The following is a 27,919-nucleotide window of genomic DNA, read 5'->3' as shown; positions in this document are numbered from 1 at the left end:
CGCAGCCGCCTCGCCAGGACTGTAATTCCGCCGCCGCTGCTGCTGCTCGGCGTGCAGATCGCCATGTGCACCGACGCGGCAGCAGCCAAGCGATAATCCAGCCAGTCTCGAGATCGGCCAGCTGCGGTGCTCCACTCGACTCGACTCGACTCGACTCGACTCGCTCGATTCACACGATTCCACTCACCGACATTGTTCACACTCGCCTCTCATCTCTCACTTTCATCGGCTCACGTTCGCTGGGCAGCCACACCAAGTGCCGACGCCGTCCCTCGCCGTTCCGAGCGCACGCATTCTCTTGGCATCACCGTGCCAGTTTCTCCGAAGCTCCCCCGCGAGGCTTAGCCAGCCGTTCAGCCAAGTCGCCGTCTGTCGGCACCTGCTCGCATCTTCGGCCACACGCCGAACATCTCCCACGCCGTACAGATCTACCAGCGGCAGCCATGAGCCCTTTGCTCTCGTCGTAGTCACCTCGTCACTCCCTTTCATCTGCACGCGCACAGTCCCGCGCCCCTCTCGCCATGTCCGGCTCACATTCCGACAGCTCAAACGGCGGCGGCGGCGCCGCTGACGGCGATGGCAGTGCCTCGGGCACCAGCACAGCGGGCCCTTCGTCTCTCGCATACCAACCCATCCAGGAGGAACAGGAGGAACAGGAGGAACAGGAGGAACAACAGGAGCATCCCGACCACTCCCCTCCCTCATCGTCGCAACCCGCCGCAACGCCGACCAAGACACGTGTACCCAGCGTCACGTTCCAAGATCCTTCCAACTCCTCTTCGGCAGCCAGCACAGACTCGGATGAGCCACACACCGCCGGCACCAATCAACGCATCCCCGCCGCAGGTTTAGGCACCCGCACCGGCCCGCGTCGCGCGCCCCGCTCCAGCTCGTCATTGCGCCATGTCACCACCAATCGCGCACGCACCTCCAGTCTCGCACAGCCGGTGCCAGAGGATAGCGACCTCTCCACGGAACCCAGCTATTTCGGCGATCCAACTGCAAGCGTCGTCGCTCGTCAGCTCGACGTCGAGAAGCGCAGGGCTCAAAGCCAACGCCGCACAGACGCCGCCCTCATGGCGGACCTCGACGATGACGACGACGACGACGAAGATGACGACGACCTCCACGCCGAGTCGATGTCGTTCACGGATCGCCGCGACGCCAACAGTGTCGATCAAGCCGCAGCACGCACCTCTCGCAACGCTCAGGCTGCCGCAGCAGCAGTAGCGGCGGAAGAGTACGACTACTTCTCTCGCAGTGGCTCCAACTATGATGCCGCCAATGCCAACACCGCTGCTACAGCATCCGTCAGCGGTGGCTCAGGCAGCAAAGCCAACCGCCTCTCCTGGTCAAGCGCAAGTGCCAGCGACGACAGTGACGACTGGGACGCCGAAGGTCATGCCCTGATCGCCCCAACCCTTCCGCCTGGCCCACGCTCCCTAGCGCCGCTTCTCGACCCCCTCGCTCCATCCATCGATGCTCCTCCAGGCGTCACAGCCACGCCCGGTCCAAGCTTCCCCCAAGACCTTCACACCCCCGCAGATCTCGGCGACCACGAGACGCCCATCCTCAATCCACAGCACCGCATGGAGTGGCAGAGCATGCTCGAATCCGTACTCAACTCCGAAGTCCTCAAATCAGAGACAAAACGCATCAATTCGGTCGACACCCCGGACCTCTCCCGCCAAGAGCTCAGCTACCAGCGCTGGCTCGACATCAGGGCCACCCTCCGCGGTCGTGGCATGCAGCGGGGCGCCATCGACGAAGAGCAGAAGCGCCTCAAGGATGGCTTTGGCAAGATGCTCAACGACCTCGTTGCCGAGGTGCGCGACTGCCGCGCCCAGCACATCGCCAGCGCCGACAGTCGCGAGCTACGTCCTAGCTCGTCTGCAGGCAACCTTTCCAGTTCGGGCGTCCAGGACAAGCCCGCCTCTGCCTCCGAAGCCTCCGCCGAAACACAGTCCGACAGACGCGACTCCGACTCCGCATCGGTCGCTACCGCCGCCACGGACAAGGAGATGGTGCTCGCCGAGATCGGCGCGCTTCTCAGCCGCATCGACAGCGCAGAAGAGCAGTTCCCTAGCACAAGACTAGCCGTCGAAATCGTTCCTGCGTGGGGAGAGCCAGAAGTTCAGTCAAAGCTCGCCGCGCTTTACAGTTGGTTCAACACCACCACCTCGCTCCGCCTCCAGATCGACATCCTACGCAAGTGGACCGGTTCCGACACGCTCGAGATCGCAGCACACAGCGCGCGCAACTGGGACAGCGAGTGCAAAAAGAGCGCAGAGCAGCACGACCAGCCGCGCTCGGGTCGCCCTCCCGTCGACGATGAGAGCACCTTTGTCGAAAGAATTCAAAAGGAAGGCTCGCTCCAGTCGACGTTTGAGAAGCGCACCCTCGCCAGCCTCTACCAGCTCATCACAAAGGCAAAGGAGACCATCTTCAAGCACCACAAGGAGTTCGAGCGCATGGCCCTGCCCTCCTTCGAGCCCGAGTTGGTCACGCTCATCAACTTCCCCACCCGTCTCATGCAGGGCGCCCTGCGCTTGCGTCTCGATTACGCCGGCAAGCTCGCCGAGCCCAGTGTCCTCATCGTCGACTCGCTCACAGACGACCTGCGCACTGCCCTTGCCATGGCCTGCAGAGTCAAGCTCCACTACACTGGCATCATTGTCGCCGACCCCGATCGCGGATGGGATCTGGCTCCTTGCATTGCCGAGGGCTACGACGACGTGCTGCGTAGCGCGCTCAAGTTCTTCTTCAAGTTGCTCCGACTCAAACTCAAGGCAAGCGTCTACTTTAAAGAGACGGAGATCTTGGAACCCGAATGGCGTTTCCTCAGCACCGCCGTGGAGTCGATCGAGGGCGGAGACATCATCGTGGCCACCAACATCACCCGCTTCGTCAACAAGCTCTTTGACCGTATCGCGCGCTACTTCAACCGCGAGCTGACAGCCACCATGCTCCAGCAGGATCAGCATGGCCGTCGTCTACCCAAGCCCACCTCGGGTCCCGTCGGTCTCGCGAAACCGGAGCCCGCCTCAAATTTGGGTTCCGCCGCTGCCACCGGCCGAGACGTCCACGGAAAGAGCTTCATCACCCTCGAGGATCGCGCAAAGTGGATTCACAGCGTCTTCGACAATGTGCGCATCCGATCGCGAAAGCTGCTTGGTTTTGCCCGAGACATCCGAAATCGTCTCGACAATGCGGCGGAATATGACCTCGGCACCCTGCGGCCCTCGGCCGAATACCTCGAAGCCGATGACCGCTCCGTCGCCGAGTACAGTGACGTCGCATCCTCCAGCGCCATGACGCTCAGCTCCTTCATGCTCACCTTGATCGACCACGACTACTTTCTCGTCTACACCGAGGCTCTCGAAGAGAACGGCATCTATCTGGTTGCCGAGCCCAGCCTGCAGGACAAGCCTGAGCTCATTCAGGACCTCGTGTGCAAGTGCTTGCATCGCGTCCGTCCGGGTGACGAGGACTCCGTCATGGCCGCCGAGGCCACCGCCAATGCGCTCAACGCCGATGGCGACGACGGCGACGAAACGACCGCCGCCGGAGTCGGAAACGCAAACGCATTGCGCGAACAGATCGACAAGCAGACGGGTGCCGCCTCTGCATCTGGCGTTGCTGGCGCCGGCGCCGGTCGCAGTGACGAGGATGCTGAAAGTCATCCACGATACATCCTCCTACTCAGTCCGCGTGACCCTTTCATGTGGACGGGCAAAGTGATGCACCACATCATGCCCCGCGTCGACATTGCGTTGGCCGACCGCCGCGTGCGCCTCATCGCAGACGGTGCAAAGGGACGCCTGGAGCTCGCCAAGCGCCACTTTCAGAGCATCTTTTCGCAGCCAACCCAGGGTGGCGCGCCCGAAGACGAGGACGCGAGCGACGATGGGCACAACACGTTCCCGCTCGAGACGCTCAACGAGCAGATGGCGCACATGAGCCGCGTGCAATCCGGCCTCGAGGAGATCAACAAGGGCGTGTACATGCTTTCGGACACCATCATCCGCAAGGTACCCGAGATCCGCCGACGTCTCCGCGGCCTGGGCGTGCGTGCACGAGCCAAGAGCGGCACGCCGCGCTCCACGACGTCCGATAACACGGCAGGCGCGCTGGGCGGCAGTTGCGACGAGCTCATCCAGAACTGCTACTCGATGGCAGCCGAGCATGGACGTCGTGCGCTGCCGTTTATCGAGTCGGTGCGTCTGCGCGACCAGATGACGCTCGCCTTGGGCCGGCTGGCGATCGACTGGATTGCCTTTATCTGTGACGACTGCATACCGAGCGAGCGCAAGACATTCAAGTGGGCCGTCTCGGCGCTGGGAAACGCCAACCACATCACCTCTGCCGAAAACATCTTCCGGCTCAACGAGCAGGACTTTGCGCTGCTGCGCAGCAAAGTGGCGTCGTGCATGGCGCTGCTCATCTCACACTTTGACATTCTGGGCGCGAGGAGCAGCGTGGCCAAGGCGCAGGAAGATCAGGAGCGCCTCGAGCGCGAGAAGGCCGAGCGCCACCGCATCTCGGCCGGCGGCGCGGATGCAGCCCAGAGCCTGTCCGAGGACTTCCAGGCGCTGCGGCTGCAGAGCAACGGCGAAGCACCGTCTTCTGCCCAGGTCGAGCGCGCCAAATCGGCGCTGGTGGGACCAGGAATCGGCGCACAGATGCTGATCAACAAGCTGGACGCGGGGATGCAAGCGACCGAGGAGCGCTGGATCTCCAAGGTGCTCGAGTGGGATGCAGCGCGCAGCCAGATGGAGGCGGAACAGCGTCTTATCGGACGCGTGCTGGACGACACCCGTCTCGAGGATCGCAGCTTGCAATTCCTTGCGCAGTCGGCATCCAAGATCACCATCCGTTGGCAACAGGGCCAATTCATCGGCGGCGGCACGTTCGGCACGGTGTACCTCGCGGTGAACCTGGACAGCGGAGGACTGATGGCGGTCAAGGAGATCCGATTCCAGGACATTTCGTCGACGCCAAGCCTGTATCAGCAGATCAAGGACGAGATGGAGGTCATGTCGATGCTCAGCCACCCGAACATTGTCGAGTACTACGGCATCGAAGTGCACCGCGACCGCGTGTACATCTTCGAGGAGTACTGCCAGGGAGGCTCGCTGGCCGCGCTGCTCGAGCACGGGCGCATCGAGGACGAGGCGGTGATCCAGATCTACACGCTCCAGATGCTCGAGGGTCTCATCTATCTGCACTCGCAGGGCATCATCCATCGCGATATCAAGCCGGACAACATCCTGCTCGACCACATGGGCGTGCTCAAGTACGTTGACTTTGGTGCCGCCAAGATTCTGGCCAAGAACAGCCGCACGATTCAACGCTCGCGCAAGACGGGCGGGCTGGGCAACATAGGCATGATGGCGGCGGGCGAGGCGGGCAAGCAAGGCGGACCGGCAGGCGCCATGGCGAGTCTGCAGGGCACGCCCATGTACATGTCGCCTGAGGTCATCAAGGGCAACGCCGACGTGCCTCAGTCGGCCGCAGACATCTGGAGTCTTGGCTGCGTCGTCCTCGAGTTCGCCACGGGCAAGCGGCCGTGGAGCAACTTTGACAACGAGTGGGCGATCATGTTCCACATTGGCATGGCCGAGCAGCACCCGGCGCTGCCGGATCCGAGCCAGCTCTCGCCGCTGGGTATCGAGTTCATCCGGCAGTGTCTCACGATCAATCCGCGCCAGCGACCGACGGCGATCCAGCTCAAGGAGGACCCGTGGATGCTGAGCCTGATCGAGGAGCTGGATGCGGCGAATGCGGCCGAGGAGGCTGCGGAGCTGGCGGGCGGCGGGATGCTGGCCGAAGGCGGATACGACGATACGGCGAGCCATTCGAGCGGGTCGAGCGTCAACTCGCTCGAGCCGGGCCACCACGCGGGTGCGTTCGGCGCGGCGCCGGCGACGCCCGGCGTGGGATCGGCGTTCAAGAGCCTGGACCGCAACGTGAGCTCGCTCAACAGCACGCGCAGTCGGTGGTCCAACAGCGAAGCGGCCGCCTCGGCGTCGAGTGGAGGCACAGGCATCACGACGCCGTACAATCCGAGCATGAGCCTGCGCGCCAGCCTTGGCTTCCGTCAGCAGCAGACGCAGCAGCAGAAGGCGGATGCGACGGGAGATTCGGATGTGCAGATGAACGACGGTGAGAGTGGGATCGGTGCGAGCAGGCCAAAGCACGTGCCTGGCCATCCGAACCACACACACCCTGGGTCGGAAGCGATCGTGGCCGACATGCAGTACCACAAGGAAGAGGTGCAGCGCCAGGCGATGCTGCGCAACGATTCGGAGCTCAGCACGCTTCCGGACGAGTCGTAGATCCCACACACACAGATTATTGGTGGCGGGGGGAGGAATGTCAAGTGTAGAAATGATGCTTCGTTGCGGTGTTGCGGTGTGTGCGGGGGGGTTTAGGGATGGAGGATGTTGTTCCAGAAGGCAAATTCGTTTTGCGCGGTGGGGTGGCTTGCGAGGGAGGGGGGTAGGGCGGATTCGAGCGAGGAGATGAGGATGTTGACGGCTTGGTCTCGGACTGGCTGTGTCGACGGAAGGGACTGTGCGAGTTGTGCGCGGAGTCTCTGTAGTGCGGAAAGGATGGCGGGATCGTCGTTCTGGAGGAGCCAGAGGGATTTGGTGAAGAGGCTGGTGTATCTGACTGCGATGATCTGAGGGTCTGCTGTTGACGTCGTAGACATGGAGATGGTCTTCCACAACGAAGCGGATTGGGATGGATTGGTGAGGGCGGTGATCTGGTCGTCTAGGAACCGCTTGAGATGCGGATACGAGTCGAGTTTGAAGCCCATCATTGCCGAAGTGACGAGCGAGTTCTCACAACCCCTAGACCCCACCAGCGCCAACAGTGAATCGTTCAACTGAACCATGGACAAGAGCCCAAAATACCCTGACACACTTGGTGAGGATGAAGGCAAAAGCGATTTGACGAATGTGGTCCAGGTGGTGACGGCAGGTTCCATGATCTGACGAAAGACTTCTTCGCTTGCCCCGCGTCCGTGCAGTTGCGCCTGTTCGTGCCGACTCAACTGCACCACCGATGCCTCTTCTTCGTCCTCTGCGACACTTGCGCTATCGACGGAAGCAACGCCCGAGGTCTCGCCAGCAGGTCGGGGGTCGAGTCGGTGATCATCGTCGGAGATCGCCTCAAAGAAGCGTACGATGAACGTGTACTCTGAACACACATTGTCGACGAGAACGAGCGAGAGCGACCGAAACAGGTTTTCGGGACACGCCTTGAACGCCGAATCGTCCGCCAAATAGCCAAGCACCGTTGCAGCTCCACTGTCCAGCCGCGAATACGCGAGTCGCGACGCAGGGAATAGCCATGCATCCACCGACATGGCATCTGCATCTCCTGCGGCTGAATCCTGACTCCCCCCGCGTACAGGTGTACTTCCCCCCGCCCGCACCCCCACGGCAGCTGGTTTGGATACTCCAGACATGCTAGCCTGAAGCGCATTCGCCATGGCTCTAGCATTGCCACTGGCATCTGCCCCTGCTGGTGGAGGTTCTGTGATAGTCGTGGCAGTGGATGTCTCCGCCCACCTCTTGCGGATCACGCCCAGGCTGCGCGTATACCGCCTAAAGGCCGTCTCGAAGTACAGCCTGGCAGCCCCGACGTAGCTGCGCTGAACATCGATGGCAACGCGTGGCATCTGTCGCGCCAGGAAGGCATACAATGGTCGATGGTGTCGCAGCAGCACGCTCGTCTGCACCACCTGAAGGTTGGTGGTCACCGACGCCTTGATAGCCGCATGTGGCGCCGTGAGGTACGTCCTCAACTTCGCCGCCACGACGTGCTTGCACGCCTCTGCCACGGCCCTGACCTCCTTTACCGCCTGGACCTCTCCCAGTACCACTGGCTCTTTGCGACCGGGAAGCTCGATCGTGGCCGAGGGGAGCGTTGCGTCCAGTACGCGTTCGAGCTGTCCCACCGCCTTTTGCCACAACTCGGGCCTCGACTCTGGATCGGTATCGAAGAACAAATCGACGATCCTTGGGCTGAGTGCTACATCCGACAGAAAGGCAGCGAGTTGGAGTTCGACATCGCGCGTGGCGTCGAGTTGCGAATCGATCTGATGCGACGTGGCCTGGAGCGCCGAGATATGCGTCGAGAGCGTGGACAGATCCGACTGGAACGTGGACAGGAACGACTCGAGCGATCCCAGCAGCTGTTTGGACGAGCTCGCCTGCTGGCTCAGCGCCACGAGCGTCGGTGCGAGCGCAGTGTATCTCGCATCGCGCTCGCGGTCTTCCTCCGCCCGGCGATCGAGGGCTTGCGTGTAGAGCGCTTGGATATCGGTGCGAGTGGTCGATGTAAGTTGTGCAGCAGCTGCTGCTTGACCCACTAGCCGCTCGGCTTGCACATCGTCGACTGTCATCGCCAGCACGATTGGAATGGTGCAACGTGCAGATGGTGGTGCGCAGAAGAGTGGGGGTGTTGGTGTGGAGCCCAGCAACATGCGCGTGGCATGCCGGTCCAAGCGACGTAAAGATCTAACATTTTGGCTCAAAAAATCATTCGCCCTATCCGATTGTCGCTGGCCCACACCAACATGGCGATAGCCGCATATGCCATGGAATAACAACTTCGGGTATTGCTGTGGTGTGGGATGCTAGAAGGACCAAGACAAAGTGGGCAGCGTACATGCTGAGTGGATGATCGAGGGAGGGCGGACTCGCACGAGCATCGGTGCGAACGAATGGGTGCAACGACTCATCGCTGGCCGGCAGGGCTCCTTGCAACGAGCCACTTGAGCGTGACGTCGATGTTGACCTGGTTCTTGGAGCTGATGCTGTAGCAGCTGACCTCCCTATTTGCGATGGTGTCGAGCTTCATGACGCGGATGACGTCGTCTACGCGAGCAGCGCCCTTGATATCGTTCTTGGTCGCAAGCACGAGCAGCGGCACACCCGCCAGATGGGGCCTCTCGATCAACGCATGCAGTTCCTCTGTCGCCACAGTCCAAGCAGACGCACTTGCGGTGCTCGCTCGCGTAGCCGCATCGACCTTCTGCCCCGCACCTGCCGCTGGTGTTGCGTCTGCCTGCGCAGGTGGTGATGTCGACTTCGAGGCCGTGCTTTGCTTTGAAGCTGAGGAGGAGGGAAGGGGTACGGAGGAGTCGACGACAAACACGATGGCGGATACGCCTCGACAGTATCGCTCCCACATGCTGCGGAAGCGCGGCTGGCCACCAATGTCCCACACCTTGATGGTGGTGTTGCCGGATCGCACCTTGCGCATGTTGAATCCTACCGTGGGCACCATCTCGTCTGCAAACTGGCCGGACGAGAGCAGGTTGACGAGCGACGTCTTGCCCGCCGCCTGCAGGCCCACCACGCAGATCTCGAGGTGCTTGGCGAACAGCAGCGAGCGCAGGTACACGAAGAGCGACGAGAAGAGCGAGCCGATGCCGGACGACATGATTTCGCGTAGTACGGGGCAGAGCAGACGTGCTCGCGCGGCAGGGGTCGATTAAGTTTGTACAGTAGTAGCGATGGGGGTTCGCGTCGATGACGTCTAGCGACGGGATTGGTCGTAGCGTTTCGCAGATTCAAGCAGCTGCCGACGATGGCGGTGCAGGCAGCGCGTGCAGTGGCGGGGCAGGGATCCAGATTGGAGAAAGAATGAGGTGTAGGATGGACGAGCGAGTCGATGCGAGAGTGCAGAGTGAAGCGGACCCTTGATGGCGAGTGTTGGCGAGTGTTGCATGAGGAGGCAAAGCCAAAGCTGGCGGCGTGATATCATCGGGTGCCTGGTTTGCGGTGGCTGTCGGTGCCTGAGCCAGAGCCTTGAGCTTGAGGCTGAAACTGAGCCGAGGCGCCCTGCCAAATGCCCTCGTTCGTCGCTCGCAGCTGCTGCGCGTCGCTGTGCGTTTGTGGAGGCGCGGATATTTTCAAAGTGTGAGATCGCCCAAAGAAATTCGAACCGATTGGTCGCTCATTACATAAGCAACGAGTAAGGCGAGCGAGTGTTGGGCGATCACGGCTGCGCTCTGTGGCTCTCTCTCTCTTCCTCTCTCGCTCTGCACAGGGCAGCGAGGCCAGAGGGGACGCGTTGGCCTGGCCATCAACTCCGAAGCGCAACTCCACTTGACACTGTCCACATTTCTCGCACCTCTCGCACCTCGCCCATCGTCACGATCAGCATCTTAAACATACACTACAGCACTCTCCGCCACCGGCAAGCTTCGCCCACGTCGTTCAGATCCTCATCGTCTGCACGAGCACCGCGCTTACAACCACCGCTTCCAGAGTCACTCTCGCCGCAACCGCCACAGGCGTAGTACAGCCATGGACTTCCAGTCGATGATGCAGCAGGCGCGCATGGGCGGTGGGCCCGGCGCAGGAGGATCGCCAGGCGATGCGCCGCAGAACGACAATGCAGAGATGGTGTACATCTCGTCGCTCGCACTCATCAAGATGCTCAAACACGGCCGCGCCGGTGTGCCCATGGAGGTCATGGGTCTCATGCTCGGCTCCTTCATCGACGACTACACCGTGTCGGTGATCGACGTGTTCGCCATGCCGCAGTCCGGAACGGGTGTGTCGGTAGAGGCTGTCGATCCCGTCTTCCAGACCAAGATGCTCGACATGCTCAAGCAGACCGGCCGGCCCGAGATGGTCGTCGGCTGGTACCACTCGCATCCCGGCTTCGGCTGCTGGCTCAGTAACGTCGACATCAACACGCAGCAGTCGTTCGAGCAGCTCAACCCGCGAGCGGTCGCCGTGGTCGTGGACCCCATCCAGTCCGTCAAGGGCAAGGTGGTCATCGACGCCTTCCGCCTCATCAACCCGTCCACGGTGATGCTCGGCCAGGAACCGCGCCAGACGACGAGCAACATCGGCCACCTCAACAAACCGTCCATCCAGTCGCTCATCCACGGCTTGAATCGCCACTACTACTCCATCGCCATCGGATACCGCAAGACCGAACTCGAACAGTCCATGCTCAACAACCTCCACAAGCGCAACTGGACCGAAGGCCTAAGGCTGCGCGACTTTGGCGAACACAAGCACAACAACCAAAAGGCCATCGAACGCATGCTCTCGCTCTCCGAAGCCTACAACAAGTCCGTACAGGAAGAGTCGACGCTCACCCAGGAACAGCTCAAGACGCGACACGTGGGCAAGCAGGACCCCAAGCGCCATCTCGAAGACGCCGTGGAATCCACCATGGGCGACCAGATCGTACAGAGCCTCGGCACCATGCTCCTCGCCGAGCTGTAGCGACTTTGCGTTTGCGAATCGATTGTACTATGTTTCCGCTTTGACGCACTTGCGCCTTGTCCGTACAGACTGAGCAGAGCTTGAAGATGAGGTTGAGGCTGGGGCTTCGAGTTGGTGCGGTGGGGGTCTAACAATTTCGGGTATTCGCGCGCCTGGCGCTGTTGGTCCGTCTGGCCGGGAAAGATGCCGGTGGGATGGTTGGACCGTGGCAGCGCGTCAAGCCCGCCAAAGCCATGCGGGATGGCGCCATCTGGGCCGGTGAGTCGAGAAGAAACGTGGGCTGCTCAATTACGATTTAAGCGGTTGATTGGATGACCCCGCTCTGCCACCATCATCATCATCTTCTACATTCTTTCCTCTGACTTTCGGCAGATATGGGTGGATCGTCGACTGTGCGTCTCACACCGCGCACGCGCGCACAGGGTCCCGAGAGCGTGCTCATCATCGGTGGTGGCGCGACTGGCCTCGTCACGCTGCGCAACCTCAGCGAAGAGCGTGCATACGACGATGCGGGCAGCTATGCGATCTTCGATGCGATGCTCGTTGAGCGTCGCGACGATGTCGGAGGCGTGTGGTACTGGAGTGACGAGACGTATGCACTCGAACGTGCCGTGGGCGCCGACAAGGTGCAGGGGCTTTCGCCTCTCTTTGACCCGCGCGGTCAGCCGCATTGGCCCAGTCCGGCCTACCTGAATCTACGCGGAAACGTGCTGCCCGAGTTCCTCGAGTTCTCGGGGCAGAAGTTTCAGCCCCCCGCAAACGGTGAGACCTTCCCGTCGCTCGCCGAAACACACCAGTATCTGCGCAGCTTCGCAGAACCGTATCGATCGCGCATTAGGTGTGGCGTCGAGGTGCTGCGTGTCGAAGAACTCGCGCAGGATGCCGGCTGGAAGGTCACACTCAAGCACTGGACTTCAAGCCTCACTCCACCAGACGCGGTGAGCTTCACCCCGACGGTGGAAGAGCGTACGTTTGATCGCATCGTCGTAGCCGCAGGCTGGTACGATACTCCCTACTACCCCGATGCACCGGGTCTGCAGGAAGCCCGCAAGGCCGGACACATTCACCACTGCAAGCACTATCGCGACTCGATCGCCTACCGCGGCAAGAAGGTGGTGGTGGTGGGCAACAACAATTCGGCCAACGAGGTGGCTGCGCATCTGGCACCTCTCAACTCGGTCGACCACCCCGTGTATCGTTCGGCCAAGACGGCTCCGGTGGACAAGTGTCCCTCGCTTCCAGACGAGCGCATCAAGGACGTGGGCATGATCACGACGTACAAGCTCACGCGCGCTGCGGGCTCGGAAAGGGGAACGCAGCTCGAGCTGACGCTGGTGGATGGAAGCGTGATTGGCGGTGTGGATTACGTGGTGCTGGGTACGGGGTATGGACAAAAGTATCCGTGGTTGCATGTGCTTACCGACCAAGCACGGGCACGCGGTACGGGCGAGGTGGAGTTGTTGACGCCCGACAGCTTGCGAGCCGTGCGCGTACCGCGCATGTACAACCACGCACTCTACGCCCCCTCCCCGCGCTTGACGCTTGCCTTCGTCGGACTCGTCATCTCCACCATGCCGTTCTCGTTCAACGACCTCATCTCGGCCTGGATCACCGCCGTCTGGGCAGGCAAGATCCCCATCCCCTCCACCCTCCACGATCGGCTGCAAGACGAACGCACCCGACTCGACTGGATGTTCTCCCGTGTTGCAGCGCGAAATCCGAACGCGGATCGAAACGACCCAACCACCTATGTCGGCTACCATCTTCTCGGCGGCAGTTTGAAGGACGGTCCGCCGTCGGAACTGCACTTTGCAGCCGAGCTGCACGGGCAGCTGGAAAAGGCGGATCCAAAGAGGACGCGGATGTGGAGCTGGAGATGGGATCAGCAGAGGGAGGATCGTCAGACGCAGATGTACGTGCGCAAGCGCCAGTGGTTGGAGCACAACGCCCAGCGCATCAGGAACGATCCCTTCGACCTGCTCGGTGCCAACAACAAGTACACCGACCTCGTCCCGCTGCTCGTGCACCCCGATTGGCGGCCCAAATCCGCCCGCCTGTAAATCCCGACGAAATGCAGATACCCTCTTGAGCTATGGTTTGCCCTTTCGTCTTCGTGGTGCTCCCTTTCGCGGCGTTGTGGGCTGCTCGGACTTAATGCTGTTGTCGTGAGTGGGTTGGGGAGGGGTGGAGACGATGGCGGTAGAGTTGGAGGCGCACGCGAGATCGAGTGCCTGCTGCGTCTTTTGTGCGTGCTGCTGCGCATGGGTGAGTGCCGAGTCGAGCGCATCGATGAGCGTATGGCATTCGTGCACCTCGTGCTCGAGTTGGCGGCGCTGCTCGGGCGCGCGCGCGAGCAGACCGCCCAGCTCGGCGTTTTCGCGCTGCACCGCATCCAGCCTCTGCAACAACCTTACTCCCAGCACCGCATTCACCGCCCCCTCCCCCTCCTCAGCGTTGTCGGAAGAGGGGTGTTGCCAGGCGAGGTACGCACGGCGTGGTTCAAAGCCGACCGCTTCGGTGCGCAGGCGCAGCATCTCATCGCGCCGCTCGTACGCCTCGAGCGCCGCATGCAGCTGCGCCACGTACTCGCCCACCTCTGCATCCGCCGCAGCAAGCGCAGCAGGGGCTGGGGCAATCGCAGGGACAATGGGGAGCCGCGGATAGCGCAGTGCAATGTCAGACTTGCCGCCGCCCGATGCGGATCGTGACGCTGGCGCGCTCGACGCTCTCGACGACCCAGCCTCGGGCGCCAGGTGTAGGTGGTCCAGCTGCGTCTCTAGTGCGCGAGCATGTGCTGGATGTGGCGCAGGACTGACAATTGGGCCTGGATACGACGGCTCTTCGTGATACGCGCCTGGATATGCCGCCGAAGCGGTGTGGTGCTGGTAGGGCGATGCATACTGTTGGTGTGGAAACGCCTGTTGGTGCGGATACCCGCTCGATGACGACGCATAAGGATCCGACGCGTACGGTCTCGGATAGTACTGCTGCGGTCGAAACGGCTGTTGCTGCCACGCCGCACCCGTGTAGTGCGCATATGCATCGGGCGGCGCATAGTGTGGTTGGAACGGCGCGTGGTGGTTGGGGCGCGAGTTGGCGGACATGCTGGGCAGCTGCAGCTCCAGCACCTGGTGGTGGAAAGAAAGTCACTCCCAGAACCGATTCAACACCGTATTGAACCGCTCATCTTGGAGCCAGGGTGGGGAGCATTGGTGGGTGAAGATGAAGTTGCAAGTAGAGAAGGAGGAGAAGATGTCTGTGCGTCGTCTTGCTCCACTCGGCTCTAACACGCTCCCCCCAAAAAAAGTCGCGCCGAATTGTGGTCGCGAAAAGGCGCACCAACAACCACCATCTCTACCTTCACCTTCGGCATCGCTGGATCAAGTCGTAACGATGTTGCGCAGACCGCCTACGAGTCTGTCGGTGCAGGAGTCGGATGTGGAGACGCTCAAGGCGTACCGGCGCGCCAAGATGATGCAGCACAATCCGAACCTGTCGGCGTCGTCCTTTTCGTCCGTTCGACCGGACGGCTCGTCGATCAACGACCACCAGCCACACCATCACTATGCCTCGACCCTGCAGAGGAGCGACGAGTCGGACGACATGGACGATCCGGCCACACAGCCCGGTCTGTCGCAGCAGGAGAATCATAATCCCAACCAGCCGAGCAACGCCACCACCACCAACACCTGAACGAGCTTAGCGCATCCGTCACCATCTCATCATTCGAATCGAACGCAACGACAGCCCTCACAGGAGCCCAGATGTGGAAGGCACACGCGATGTCAGCACACCCATCGTGAGACAGACAGCTTGATGCGATTACCGGTCAAGAAGCAAAGACGTCGCCGATCTCTGCACGCGCCCAAGCCCAGACGAACGAGCATCAAGTCGGTCAGTGGCTGTATGCTTGCACTCCGATGCGCGTGTTGGACTTACCTTGGATATAGCGCGCACGGATCTTCTCGTCCAGTAGCTGTCCCACCATACCCGCCGCAAGCGACATCCATAGTCAGCACCTCATCCGCTTGCCACTTGCAATCACACACGGCATACGGAACTTACGCCTTCTTCGCGGCTCGGCGCGCCTGCTTCCATGAGATCGTCGTCGTCCGCGACCGCTGTGCTCGTGGATGGATGTGCGGCGTCGGCGCGCTCGGTGGTGTAGAACGACGAGGCGAGGTCCGAGTCGTCGTGCGTGCTGAGCGGTGTCTGTGCGCCTTGGACGGCGGGCGTGGTGCTCGTCGTCATGTCTTCGTCCATGCTGTCGGCCGTGCTTCCCGCAGCGCGCACGTTCTCTGCGTCCATCTTGACGATTCTCCTGGCCTTGTTCCAGCAGCGACGTTGCCGTGTATGCAGAGGGTGGTGATGGCGGCTAGGATGCAGTCTCTCCACATGAGGCTGAGCTCAAGTTGAGGTGGCCCGCGCTTTTCCCCGTTGATGTTAGGTTCTAGCGCTAACACTGTAGAAAAAAGCAGATCGCGCGAGAAAAAAAAACTCGCAGCCAATTCGGAAGACGGCGAAATCAGTCGGCCGCGGCGGCGGCCAAAACGCGTGGCTCTGCTGCTCTGCTGCTCTGCTTCTCTGCTGGGCTGCTGGGCTGCTGGGCTGTTGGGCGGACGAAAGCTCAGCTCATCGTCATCGACATCGACATCGTCTCCATCGCTCTTGCAACTGCCACCACCATCCGCGACCGCTTTTTGGCGCACAGCACAGCCACCACACACCCAATACCCCTCGTCGCACACTCGCACACTCAACCATCCGACAACTCCTGCATCGCCGTCGACGAATCCTTCGAATCTAGCTGTGCCATCGCCCTCGCGCTACTTGTGCACCTGTATTCCACCATCTCAATTGTTCAGCCAGCGTCAGCAGTGAACACCATCGGCTAAAGCGGGCGCACCGCCGCTTCACAACCATGTCAGGCCCGCCTGGCTACCGCGGTCCTCCCCCCAGCGCACCCGCCGCAATGAGGGGCCCACCACCGGGCATGCCTCGATCCGGCCCATCATCGGCCGCCGCATCCAGCTCGTCGCGCCGCGAGCCACCACCCCTCACCGCCGAACAGCTCCAGGCAAAAGCACGCAAATGGCAGCAGACACAGAGTCGTCGCTTCGGCGACCGCACCGGCAAGTCCGCATTCGTAGACACGGGCAAGCAGGACATGCCCCCCGAGGTGCTCCGCAAGATCATCAAGGAGCACGGCGACATGACCAACCGCAAGTACCGCCAGGATAAGCGCGTCCACCTCGGCGCGCTCAAGTACCTCCCGCACGCCATGATGAAGGTGCTCGAAAACATCCCCATGCCCTGGGAGCAGCTCCGCGACGTCCCCGTCCTCTACCACATCACCGGCGCCATCACCTTCATCAACGAGGTGCCCCGCGTCATCGAACCCGTCTTCCACGCTCAGTGGGCCACCATGTGGATCGCCATGCGCAGAGAGAAGCGCGACCGTCGCCATTTCAAGCGCATGCGATTCCCGCCCTTTGACGACGAGGAACCCGTCGTCGACTACTCGGACAACCTCCTCGACGTAGAGCCCCTCGAGGCCATCCAGCTCGAGCTCGACGAGGACGAAGACGGTCCCGTCATCGATTGGTTCTACGATCACAAGCCGCTCATCTCCAACAAGGCCCACGTCAACGGCTCCTCCTATCGCTTCTGGAACCTCGACTTGCCCCAGATGGCCACCCTCCATCGTCTCGGCCGCACCCTCCTCAGCGAGGCCTCCTCCGCCGGCGACCGCAACGCCTTCTACCTCTTCGACAAAAAGGCCTTCTACACCGCAAAGGCGCTCAACATGGCCATCCCCGGCGGGCCCAAGTTCGAGCCCCTCTACAAGGACACCGACGGCTTCGACGACGACTTTACCGACTTTACCGACTTCCGCAAGGTCATCATCCGCCAGCAGATTCGCACAGAGTATCGCGTCGCTTTCCCGCACCTCTACAACTCGAGGCCACGCGCAGTCCACATCGGCGTCTATCACGAGCCCGCCAATGTCTACATCCGCTCCGACGACATCGATCAGGCCTTCTACTTTGATCCCGCCATCAACCCCATCTCGGCGCGCACCCTCGCCAGCACCGGCGCCTTCCGCGACACCTACGACGACGGCACCCCTGTCCTCAGCCACGAAGACCAAGTATTCGGCCCGGGCGTCGATGGAGACGACGAGCTGCCAGACGAAGTGGCCTTCTCCTTGCCCGACGAGATCGAGCCCTTCCTCCAAGATGCGCCGCTCGAGAACGACCTCACCGCAGACGCCATCGCGCTCTGGTGGGCTCCCAAGCCCTACTCGCTACGCAGCGGTCGCACACGCCGCGCCGTCGACGTCCCCTTGATACAGCCCTGGTGCCTCGAGCATTGCCCACCAAACCAGCCCGTCAAGGTGCGCGTCAGCTACCAGAAGCTGCTCAAGTCGTACGTCTACAACAGCCTCCACACCACAAAGCAAAAGGTGCACAAGCGCACCAACCTGCTCCGAGAGCTCAACAACACCAAGTTCTTCCAAAACACCTCGATCGACTGGCTCGAGGCGGGTCTCCAGGTCGCCAAGCAGTCGTTCAACATGATGAATCTGCTCATCCACCGCAAGGGCGCATCCTACCTCCACCTCGACTACAACATGAACCTCAAGCCCACAAAGACCCTCACCACCAAGGAGCGCAAGAAGAGCCGCTTCGGAAACGCCTTCCACCTCGTCCGCGAGCTCAGCCGCGTCATGAAGCTCGTCGTCGACGCACACGTACAGTTCCGCCTCGGCTCCATCGACGCCTTCCAGCTCGCAGACGGCCTCCAGTACCTCTTCAACCACGTCGCCACGCTCTCGGGCATCTACAGGTACAAGTACCGCTCCATGCGCCAGATCCGCGCCTGCAAGGATCTCAAGCACGTCATCTACTACCGCTTCAACGCCGCCGGCGTCGGCAAGGGTCCCGGCGTCGGCTTCTGGGCGCCCTCGTGGAGGGTCTGGATCTTCTTCCTGCGCGGCATCGTGCCGCTGCTCGAGCGTTGGCTCGGCAATCTGCTCGCACGCCAGTTCGAGGGAAGAGGAGGCCGCAGCGGCGCGCAGTCCATCACCAAGCAGCGCGTCGAGTCCGCCATGGACCTCGAGCTGCGTGCCGCCGTGATGCACGACATCCTCGATGCCATGCCCGAGGGCATGCGCCAGAACAAGGTCAAGACCATCATGAGCCACCTCCAGGAGGCCTGGCGCGCGTGCCGCAGCAACACGCCGTGGAGCCCGAATCTGCCGGCGCCCATCGAGAACCTCATCCTGAGGTACGTCAAGCAGAAGTTCGACTGGTGGACCTCCGTGGCCCATCAGCAGCGCGCCAGGATCGCCCGCGGTGCGACCGTGGACAAGGCCGCCGTGCGCAAGAATCAGGGCAGATTGACCCGTCTCTTCCTGCGTGCAGAGCAGGAGAGGCAGGCAGACTATCTCAAGAGCGGTCCCTACATCACCTCCGAGGTCGGCGTCGCCGCCTTCACAGCCACCGTGCAGTGGCTCGAGGCGCGCCGCTTCAGCCCCATCCCGTTCCCGAGTCTTAACAACAAGCACGACGTCAAGCACCTCGTGTTGGCGCTCGACTCGCTCAAGGAGGCGTACTCGGTCAAGGGCCGTCTGAACCAGAGCCAGCGCGAGGAGCTCGCGCTCATCGAGCAGGCGTTCGACAATCCGCACGAGACGCTCGCACGCATCAAGCGACTCATGCTGACACAGCGCGCATTCAAGGAGGCCGGCTTCGACTTCTTCGACACCTTCTCCAAGCTCACGCCCACCTACGACATCGAGCCCATTGAGAAGATCACCGACGCCTATCTCAGCCAGTACCTCTCGTACGAGGCCGACAAGCGCCAGCTCTTCCCGGCATGGATCAAGCCCAGCGACTCGGAGCCGGCGCCGCTGCTCGTGTACAAGTGGTGCAACGGCATCAACAACGCGCACGACATCTGGGACACTTCCGAGGGCCAGTGCAACGTGCTCATGGAGACGACGCTCAGCAAAGTGTTTGAAAAGATCGACCTCACGCTGCTCAATCGCCTGCTGCGCCTCGTCATGGACCACAATCTGGCCGACTACATCACCGCCAAGAACAACATCTCGATCGTCTTCAAGGACATGTCGCACGTCAACTCGTATGGCTTGATCCGCGGCTTGCAGTTCAGCTCGTTCGTGTTCCAGTACTACGGTCTCGTGCTCGATCTGCTCATCCTCGGTCTGCAGCGCGCCAACGAGATGGCGGGTCCGCCCAACATGCCCAACGGCCTCTTCCAGTTCCGCGATACCGCCACCGAGACACGACACCCGGTGCGCCTCTACACGCGCTACGTCGACCGCATCCACATCCTCTACCGCTTCACCGCCGACGAGGCGCGCGACCTCGTCCAGCGCTACCTCACCGCCAACCCGGATCCGAACAACAGCAACGTGATCGGCTACAACAACCGCAAGTGCTGGCCGCGCGACGCGCGCATGCGCCTCGTCAAGCACGACGTCAATCTCGGCCGTGCCGTGTTCTGGACGGTCAAGAACAGCCTGCCGCGCTCGCTCACCACCATCGAGTGGGAGGACACGTTCTGCTCCGTGTACAGCAAGGACAATCCGAACCTGCTCTTCTCCATGCTCGGCTTCGAGGTGCGCATCCTGCCCAAGATGCGCCAGGAGGACGTCGATGTGGCGCGCGACGGCGTCTGGCCGCTCGTCCAGGCAAGCTCGGGCGAGCGCACCTCCACCGCGTTCCTGCGCGTGTCCGAGGAAGGCATCGCCAACTTTAGCAACCGCGTCCGCGCGCTGCTCATGTCGGCCGGCGCCGCGCCGTTCAGCAAGATCGCCAACAAGTGGAACACGTGTCTGATCGCGCTCATGACGTACTACCGCGAGGCGGTCGTCAATACCGAGGAGATGCTCGACCTGCTCGTCCGGAGCGAGAACAAGGTGATCAACCGCATCAAGTCCGGCGTCAACTCCAAGATGCCCTCGCGATGGCCCATCCACATCCTCGCTTCGCCCAAGGAGCTCGGCGGTCTCGGCATGCTCTCCATGGGCCACGTGCTCATCCCCGCATCCGACCTCAAGTACTCGCGCCAGACCACCACGGGCATCACGCACTTCCGAGCTGGTCTGTCGAACCAGGAGGACCAGCTGCTGCCGGCGTTGTACCGCTACATTACGCCGTGGGCGTCCGAGTTTGAAGACTCGGCGCGTGTGTGGCAGGAGTACGCGCAGAAACGCAAGGAGGCCAACGAGCAGAACCGACGCCTGACGCTCGAGGATCTCGAGGACTCGTTCCACCGCGGTCTGCCACGCATCGCCACGCTCTTCCAGAAGGACCGCACGATCCTGTCGTACGACAAGATGTGGCGCGTGCGCCAGGAGTTCAAAAAGTATCAGATCGCCAAGTCGCAGCCGTTTGCGTGGACGAATCAGCGTCACGACGGCAAGCTGCACAACCTCAACCAGCTGCGCACGGACACCATCGCGGCGCTCGGCGGTGTCGAGACGATCCTCGAGCACTCGCTCTTTGCAGCGACGGGCCACCCGACTTGGGAGGGCCTGTTCTGGGAAAAGTCGTCGTCGTTCGAGGAGAGCATGCAGCAGAAGCGGCTCACGAATGCGCAGCGATCGGGTCTGTCCCAGATCCCCAACCGTAGGTTCACGCTGTGGTGGTCGCCCACGCTCAACCGCAGCAGCGTGTACATTGGCTTCCAGGTGCAGCTCGACCTGTGCGGAGTGCTCATGTCCGGCAAGATGCCTTCGCTCAAGATTTCGTACATCCAGCTCTTCCGCGCGCATCTGTGGCAGAAGATCCACGAGTCGGTGGTGATGGACCTGTGCCAGGTGTTTGACCAGGAGCTCGAGGCGCTCTCGATCGAGACGGTGCAGAAGGAGACGATCCATCCGCGAAAGTCGTACAGGCTCACGGCGTCGAGCTCGGACATCCTGCTGTTTGCCAGCTACAAGTGGCCGATGTCGCGGCCGTCGCTGCTGACCGACTCGCGCGACGTGATGGACGGCTCGAGCGGCAACAAGTGGTGGGTCGACGTGCAGCTGCGCTGGGGCGACTACGACTCGCACGACATCGAGCGCTACTGCCGCGCCAAGTTCCTCGACTACACCACGGACAACACCTCGATCTATCCGTCGGCCACCGGCGCGCTCGTGGGCATCGACCTGGCGTACAACATCCATTCGGCCTACGGCATCTGGTTCCCAGGCAGCAAGCCGCTCATCCAGCAGGCCATGGCCAAGATCATGAAGGCCAACCCGGCGCTGTACGTGCTGCGGGAGCGCGTGCGCAAGAGTCTGCAGCTGTACAGCTCGGAGCCGACGGAGCCGTACCTCAACTCGAACAATTACGCCGAGCTGTTCAGCAACCAGATCATCTGGTTCGTCGACGACACCAACGTCTACCGCGTCACCATCCACCGCACCTTCGAGGGCAACCTGGTGACCAAGCCGATCAACGGCGCCATCATCATCCTCAACCCGCGCACGGGCCAGCTCTTCCTCAAGATCATTCACACGTCCGTGTGGGCGGGGCAGAAGCGTCTGGGCCAGCTGGCCAAGTGGAAGACGGCCGAGGAGACGATTGCGCTGGTGCGCAGTCTGCCCGTCGAGGAGCAGCCGAAGCGCATCATTGTGTCGCGCAAGGGCATGCTCGATCCGCTCGAGACGCACTCGCTCGACTTCCCCAACCTGTCGATCGTGGGCTCGGAGCTGCAGCTGCCGTTCCAGAGCTTCCTGAAGCTCGAGGCGATCGGCGATCTGGTGCTCAAGGCGACGCAGCCGCAGATGGTGCTCTACTCGTCGTACGACAACTGGATGACCAACGTGAGCAGCTTCACGGCGTTTTCGCGGCTGATCCTGCTGCTGCGCTCGCTGCACGTCAACCAGGAGAAGGCCAAGATCATCCTGCGGCCGCATCCGGGCGTCGTGACGGAGGCGCACCATCTGTGGCCGACGCTGACGGACGAGGAGTGGATCAAGGTGGAGATCCAGCTGCGCGATCTGATCCTCGCCGACTTTGGCAAGCGCAACAACGTCAATGTCAACTCGCTCACCTCGTCCGAGATCCGCGACATTATCCTGGGCATGACGATCCAGGCGCCGTCGGTGCAGCGCCAGCAGATGGCCGAGGTGGAGAAGACGGCCGAGGCGCAGCAGCAGGTGACGGCGACGCAGACGCGCACCGTCAACGTGCACGGCGAGGAGATCCAGACGGTCACCACGACGCAGTACGAGAACAAGCTGTTTAGCTCCAAGTCGGACTGGCGCGTGCGTGCGCTGAGCGCCACGAATCTGCCGCTGCGATGCCAGCATCTGTACGTGTCGAACGACGACATTCGCGACGACGTGGGCAGTCTGACGTATGTCATGCCCAAGAACATCCTCAAGACGTTTATTGTGAATGCGGATCTGCGCACGCAGGTGGCGGGATACATGTACGGCGTATCTCCCGCGGATGCACCGAGCATCAAGGAGATCAAGGTGATCGTGTGGGTTCCACAGCGCGGCTCGAACCACCGCGTCGAGCTCCCGGACACGCTTCCCGAGCACGAATTCATGCTCAAGGATCTCGAGCCGCTAGGTTGGATCAAGACTTCGGCTGTGGATGTGCCGCACCTGCCGCCGCAAGACGTGGCGGTGCATGCACGCACCATGGCGGCGCATCCGGAGTGGAGCGCCTCGACGATCTGCATTACGTGTGCCTTTACTCCCGGCTCGGTGTCGCTCTCTGCGCACAGTCTGAGCGTGGCCGGGTTCGAGTGGGGACGCAAGGCGAGCGACGCGGATGTGGCGAGTGCGGCGGGATTCAACCCGGCCACGATGGTCGACAAGACGCAGCTGCTGCTGTCGGACCGCATCCTGGGCACCACGCTCGTGCCCACGGAGCGCGTGTGGAACTACGGCCTCAGCTTGAGCGCCCAGTGGACGAGCAGCATCAAGTACGGCTTGGTGCTCGACAGGCCCGCCGCATTCTGGGACGAGCTGCACAGACCGCACACCTTCCTCTCGTTCACCAACGAGCAGGATGCAGCTGACGACGTGGCCGACTGGCAAGACGCCTTTGCCTAAAACCCCCCTTTTTTCACACTCGTAAGGGAGAATCTCAGATTTCAGTCTTTCAACTCGGTTTGGCAGCGTGTTGTGTGCGTCAAGGGTGGTGGTGTGGCAGAGAAACTTGATTGCACGGGAGTGTGTGGAAGCTCAGTCCATTTCGTCGTCGACGAGGTCGTCAGCTTTGGCCTCTGTAGCTGCCGACGTTGCAGACGGTGGGGGTTGGTTCGACTGTGTAGGTGGTGCAGCTACACGCTGTTGCTGGGGTGGAGCATTGAACAGGCTGGCCATCATGTCGCTGAGCATGTTGCCGCCCTGTCTTCTCTGGGCGATCCCGAACACTGCCGTGCCGATCTGGGCGATGGCACCGGTGGCGTTGGGGTCGGGCTGCGATTCGCGCTCGAACTGACGTACGAGATTCGCCCACGCCGTACGCAGCGCGTCATTGACCCCGGACTGGGCGGCGAGCGAGAGCGCGGTAGCCATCTGGGCAAAGTTGAGTTCCGAGTTGGCGGTGATGCTGAGCTTGAAGTCGGTCTGGGTGCCGTTCGGGGCGGTAAACGCGCGTGGGTTGGGCGAGATGGGCAGCAGTAGCGATCGCAACCGCGCCGTGAGCGTCTCGAGGTACGTCTGGATGAACGCCACCGCCGCCGGAACATTGCGACTGGCAAGAAGCGGCAGCGTAGCGCGCAGAGCAAAACGACCCGCCTCGATGCGCTCAATCGCATCCTGCGTTCGCTCCTCCCCTTTCTCTTCGGTCGCCCTCTTGGCTACTGCCGACAACCACGCCGCCATTGCGCCCGCAAACTCCTTAGCCGCCTCCGGATCGCTACTGGATGCAGCAAGAAAGTGCGGTTCGGCAAGCTCGTACTCCCCGTCTTTGGCGTACAGCTTGGCGGCGAACAACCGCAGCTCCGCATCAGCACCACCGCTCTTGGAGCTCCACTTGACAGCCGCATCCACGAGCTTCTTGCGCCAAAAGTCCGCCTTGGCAGCTGCAACAATGTCGGTGACGCGAGAACGAGTCTCGGCCGTAACGGGAGTATCGGCTAGGTTGTAGACGTCGAGCATGTAGATGCCCAGATCGCATCCGGAGCCCTGCTCGCCCTGCGAGAGCAGCTCGAGTGCACCCGTGTGGAGAGCGGTGATCGCTTCCGGATACGCCTTCTTTTTGGTGAGGCGCACCACCTTGGTGCGCAGCTTCTGATGCAGCTCGTACCCCGACATTGCTATCGCCCCAGTACAAGCGCGAAAGGCGAGATAGAGTGGTGTTGGGTGAAGTTGGGTGCGAGTAGGAAAGTGAAGGGTTGAAGAGGGTGACGCGTGGCGCAGGTGGGGGGCATTAGGCAGCTGCTCGCTTTCGCCGCTCTTCTCGAAGTCTCAAAAAATTCACAGCTTTGTCAGACCGAAACGCAACCCACATGCCACGCTTTTTCCCGCCAATACCATTGCTTCGATGATGATGTCTAGATGATGCCTTCTGCACGCAGCATCTGGACATACTGAAAGGCGATTCTCCTCCCACGCTCCACACCAGACCATGCACCCATGTCACCACCCTCCTGCTCGTCCGCATCAGACCGTAAGCCCTGGAAGATGAGCTGCACCGTGTCCTCGCTGGGCTTGGGCGGCTTCGGCTCAGCCTGCGGTGCATTGGGCTTGGGCTGCGTCCAGGCAGGTGCGCCGAGCGGACGATCATCATCATCGTCGTCATCCTCATCCACCTGCTGCATGGTCACTGCGGTACCCGCCAGCGCGCCGGCGTGGCCGTTGGGCAGCGCACCGTCGGTCTCCGAGTCGGACGAAGACACCTCGTCGTCCTCCCACTCCTTGTCGGCGCCGGGCTCGTCTGTGCCGAAACTGTGCCAGCCAGACGCATCATTCGATTCCGCTGCGTGATTATGAGAGGCCGGTTGGGATGCACGCTGACGACGCTGCAGGCGCTTGGCGGCACGCATCTGGCGCGAACGCTGGCTGATGCGCTGCCGCCAGCCCTCGCCCGAGCGCGGCACCACCTCCTCCCACAACTGATTCGACACCACGGGGATGTTGAAGCTGCGATTCGGCTGCACGCCCTCCATCCCGCCTCCGATAGTGTAGCTGAATCCCCCCTGGCCCTGCGCCACCCCGGCAAGTGTTGCCTGCACCCCACGCGGAGTACCCCCCGCACTCGCGCCACCATTCCCCACGCCCGCAGCTTGAATCTGCGCAGGCTGAGCAGGAACAAGCCCCGGTGGGAACAACGCCATGAGGAAGTCTTGCATGAACTTGGATGTGGGCAGCACCGCAGCGGGTGGGATGAATTCGGCCTCTACGACGGCGCCTGCGCTGCGGCCTCCGCCGCCCATGACGCTGCCGACGCGCACGCGCCAGTCGACGCCGCCCTCGCCGTCCGTAGGCGCGTCGAGCGAGGCCAGCGCAGGAGAGATGCCGGGCAGCGCATCGAGGCTCTGGCTGTTGAGCTCGAGCACGAGGCCTTCGATCGAGACCGCGGCGCCGCGCGGTACCCATGCGCCCGGCCCCGCCGTGCCCACGGGCGCACCGTGCGGAGGCGGCAGATTCAGCCCCGTCAGCATCGCCGACATGGACGCCGTCAGCGCCGAAACCGTATAGCGCGTATGCGAGGGTAGCTGCAATTTCGGCCGCGGGCCTGCGGATGCAATCGGCTCCTCCTCTGTCTCCTCGTGTTTGGCATGTTCACTCGATGCGGGTTCGGACGCAGCGTCGCCGCCCTCGGTCTTGGCTGCATCCACTTCCATCAGCTGCGCTTGGTCGTTTGAACTTTGCGCAGTGGCATTTGGATCAGCGGCGGCGGATCCGGAAGAGCCAGTCGTCGCCTCGACGGCTTCGGACTGCTTATCCTCCCTCTCCGACTCGAGCTTAGCCTGTGCAAGCCTCTTCCTGGCCTCGATCTCTGCGCGGCGCGCCTTCTTCCACTTCTTGAGCGCCACCTCCCAGTCGCGCCACGCCTTGGCCCTGGACGACTTGCCCGTATCCTCGACAATCACAAACACCACACCCGGGTGGTCCGAGAGCCACACCTGCCACATGGTCCTGGGCTTGGTGAGTGGCGGTGCACCCGATGCCGACGCTGCCGATGCCGAGGCTGCAATCTGCACACCGCTGGACGATGATGCATCTTCGTTGGTGGGACCCGAGTCGGACGGCCACGCATTGCAGGGGACGGGGACGGCGCGGAACGAGCGGATGGTGATGCTCCAGCGCGCGACGACCTTGGCGTTGGATGTGTGCTGCAGGTGGCTGAAGAGCGGCGGGATGGATTGTGCGCCCAGCGACGGGAGGCGCGCTGTTGATGACACGCCCATCGTACGTTTTTCTGCCGCTTTGTGTTGCAGGTGGTAGAAGCGAAAGTGATGAGGATGAGGATGGGAAGCAAGGCCACCCGGACGGGTTGGAAAGCACACGGGCATTTCATTTTGGTCTCCCGCCTTCCGAGGATTTTGAGCGTGGGGGGGCCAAAGCGGCCACTTCTTCCACATGGCCGCGGAGAGTGACGAGTGCACAGGGCAGCAGCTGCTCAGTCTCGGCTTTGCATGACTCGCCGTGCACACCTCCACACTCTGTGCCTTCGCTCCGAACCAGCCGCAGGCCGGCTACCTATTCTGGGCTTGCCTCCGCACCACATCCATCCCTCCCCTCGTCCTCCATACTCGTGCGTTCCAACATGTCTGCCCTCGCCACCTCTGCCGACAAGCAGTTCACCATCCGTCAGGGCACCAAGGCCGACTGCGCCACCGTGCTCGACTTTGTAAGTCCGGTTTCTTCCACACTCTGCCGCCGGCTCGCGCTTGTTGACACGTCTGACATTCTGGAGTGAACAGATCCAACAGCTCGCCGACTACGAAAAGGAACCCGATGCCGTCAAGGCCACCGTCCAAACTGTGCGTTCCTCCCCTACCCCCACTCTGCATCTGCTTGATTCTGACATGCTGATGTTCCCCTCGCTGCACGTCTGCCATAGCTCGAGGAGAATGTCTTCAACAAGGGCTACGCCGAGGTGCTGATTGCCGAGCAGCACGACTCCGGCTCCGCCCCCGTCGCCGTCGGCATGGCGCTCGTAAGTTTGCCCGCTTCGCTAACACGCTTGCTGAGCATGAGCTGACACTGCATACCTGTTGGCTGTTGCCGGGGCAGTACTTTTTCTCGTTCTCCACCTGGACGTCCAAGCCTTCGCTATACCTCGAGGACCTGTACGTGATCCCGACGCTTCGCAACAAGGGTGTCGGCAAGCTGCTCTTCAAGGCGCTCGGCCAGGTGGCCCAGCAACGGGACTGCGCACGCCTCGACTGGTCCGTGCTCACCTGGAATGCGTAAGTCGTCTCGTCCCTCCGCAGCCGCCTGATTCGGAGCACCGTACTGACTCTGACGATCCCCGCGTCTTTGCCGACAGCCCATCGATCGCATTCTACACGCAGGTGCTCGGCGCCAAGCCGATGGACGAGTGGAAGGGCATGCGTCTCGAACAGCAGGGCATCGAGAACCTCGCCAAGCTCGCCTAGCCCACCCCCACACGCTGATCAACCTGCTCGTCTTTGTAGAGAAGAGGCAATCCAAAATGCCATCC

General features: G+C 62.0%; 12 protein-coding genes across 12 annotated transcripts; 6 read left to right on the top strand and 6 right to left on the bottom strand.

The window, feature by feature from the left end:
• Nucleotides 1-521: 521 nt before the first annotated feature.
• PAN0_003d1584 (kinase) lies at nt 522-6,338 on the top strand (the record flags this gene model as incomplete). The annotated part of the gene is made up of 1 exon (XM_014802543.1): nt 522-6,338. The coding sequence occupies one exon, from the start codon at nt 522-524 to the stop codon at nt 6,336-6,338; it is 5,817 nt and encodes a 1,938-aa protein (XP_014658029.1).
• Nucleotides 6,339-6,430: 92 nt separating this feature from the next.
• Nucleotides 6,431-8,497, bottom strand: PAN0_003c1583 (vps52-domain-containing protein; the record flags this gene model as incomplete). The annotated part of the gene is made up of 1 exon (XM_014802542.1): nt 6,431-8,497. One exon carries the CDS (start codon nt 8,495-8,497, stop codon nt 6,431-6,433), a length of 2,067 nt encoding a protein of 688 aa, XP_014658028.1.
• Nucleotides 8,498-8,751: 254 nt separating this feature from the next.
• Nucleotides 8,752-9,459, bottom strand: PAN0_003c1582 (ADP-ribosylation factor-like protein 8A-like; the record flags this gene model as incomplete). The annotated part of the gene is made up of 1 exon (XM_014802541.1): nt 8,752-9,459. One exon carries the CDS (start codon nt 9,457-9,459, stop codon nt 8,752-8,754), a length of 708 nt encoding a protein of 235 aa, XP_014658027.1.
• Nucleotides 9,460-10,328: 869 nt separating this feature from the next.
• PAN0_003d1581 (multidrug resistance protein) lies at nt 10,329-11,264 on the top strand (the record flags this gene model as incomplete). The annotated part of the gene is made up of 1 exon (XM_014802540.1): nt 10,329-11,264. One exon carries the CDS (start codon nt 10,329-10,331, stop codon nt 11,262-11,264), a length of 936 nt encoding a protein of 311 aa, XP_014658026.1.
• A 374-nt stretch (nt 11,265-11,638) lies between these two features.
• PAN0_003d1580 (flavin dependent monooxygenase) lies at nt 11,639-13,324 on the top strand (the record flags this gene model as incomplete). The annotated part of the gene is made up of 1 exon (XM_014802539.1): nt 11,639-13,324. The coding sequence occupies one exon, from the start codon at nt 11,639-11,641 to the stop codon at nt 13,322-13,324; it is 1,686 nt and encodes a 561-aa protein (XP_014658025.1).
• A 30-nt stretch (nt 13,325-13,354) lies between these two features.
• On the bottom strand, nt 13,355-14,368 carry PAN0_003c1579 (uncharacterized protein; the record flags this gene model as incomplete). The annotated part of the gene is made up of 1 exon (XM_014802538.1): nt 13,355-14,368. The coding sequence occupies one exon, from the start codon at nt 14,366-14,368 to the stop codon at nt 13,355-13,357; it is 1,014 nt and encodes a 337-aa protein (XP_014658024.1).
• A 289-nt stretch (nt 14,369-14,657) lies between these two features.
• On the top strand, nt 14,658-14,957 carry PAN0_003d1578 (uncharacterized protein; the record flags this gene model as incomplete). Its single annotated transcript, XM_014802537.1, has 1 exon — nt 14,658-14,957. One exon carries the CDS (start codon nt 14,658-14,660, stop codon nt 14,955-14,957), a length of 300 nt encoding a protein of 99 aa, XP_014658023.1.
• A 136-nt stretch (nt 14,958-15,093) lies between these two features.
• Nucleotides 15,094-15,572, bottom strand: PAN0_003c1577 (uncharacterized protein; the record flags this gene model as incomplete). Its single annotated transcript, XM_014802536.1, has 3 exons — nt 15,094-15,119; nt 15,204-15,240; nt 15,330-15,572. The coding sequence occupies 3 exons, from the start codon at nt 15,570-15,572 to the stop codon at nt 15,094-15,096; spliced, it is 306 nt and encodes a 101-aa protein (XP_014658022.1).
• A 613-nt stretch (nt 15,573-16,185) lies between these two features.
• Nucleotides 16,186-23,352, top strand: PAN0_003d1576 (pre-mRNA-processing-splicing factor; the record flags this gene model as incomplete). Its single annotated transcript, XM_014802535.1, has 1 exon — nt 16,186-23,352. One exon carries the CDS (start codon nt 16,186-16,188, stop codon nt 23,350-23,352), a length of 7,167 nt encoding a protein of 2,388 aa, XP_014658021.1.
• Nucleotides 23,353-23,484: 132 nt separating this feature from the next.
• Nucleotides 23,485-24,561, bottom strand: PAN0_003c1575 (cytoplasmic protein; the record flags this gene model as incomplete). The annotated part of the gene is made up of 1 exon (XM_014802534.1): nt 23,485-24,561. One exon carries the CDS (start codon nt 24,559-24,561, stop codon nt 23,485-23,487), a length of 1,077 nt encoding a protein of 358 aa, XP_014658020.1.
• Nucleotides 24,562-24,800: 239 nt separating this feature from the next.
• Nucleotides 24,801-26,660, bottom strand: PAN0_003c1574 (uncharacterized protein; the record flags this gene model as incomplete). The annotated part of the gene is made up of 1 exon (XM_014802533.1): nt 24,801-26,660. The coding sequence occupies one exon, from the start codon at nt 26,658-26,660 to the stop codon at nt 24,801-24,803; it is 1,860 nt and encodes a 619-aa protein (XP_014658019.1).
• Nucleotides 26,661-27,019: 359 nt separating this feature from the next.
• Nucleotides 27,020-27,854, top strand: PAN0_003d1573 (acyl-CoA N-acyltransferase; the record flags this gene model as incomplete). The annotated part of the gene is made up of 5 exons (XM_014802532.1): nt 27,020-27,103; nt 27,177-27,236; nt 27,317-27,412; nt 27,490-27,665; nt 27,746-27,854. The coding sequence occupies 5 exons, from the start codon at nt 27,020-27,022 to the stop codon at nt 27,852-27,854; spliced, it is 525 nt and encodes a 174-aa protein (XP_014658018.1).
• Nucleotides 27,855-27,919: the final 65 nt, after the last annotated feature.

This window comes from Moesziomyces antarcticus (assembly GCF_000747765.1).
Source record: "Moesziomyces antarcticus DNA, scaffold: scaffold_v10003, strain JCM 10317, whole genome shotgun sequence".
Taxonomy (NCBI): domain Eukaryota; kingdom Fungi; phylum Basidiomycota; class Ustilaginomycetes; order Ustilaginales; family Ustilaginaceae; genus Moesziomyces; species Moesziomyces antarcticus.
The sequence above is the reverse complement of the archived record's forward strand: the minus strand, read 5'-3'. Positions and strand labels throughout refer to the sequence as shown.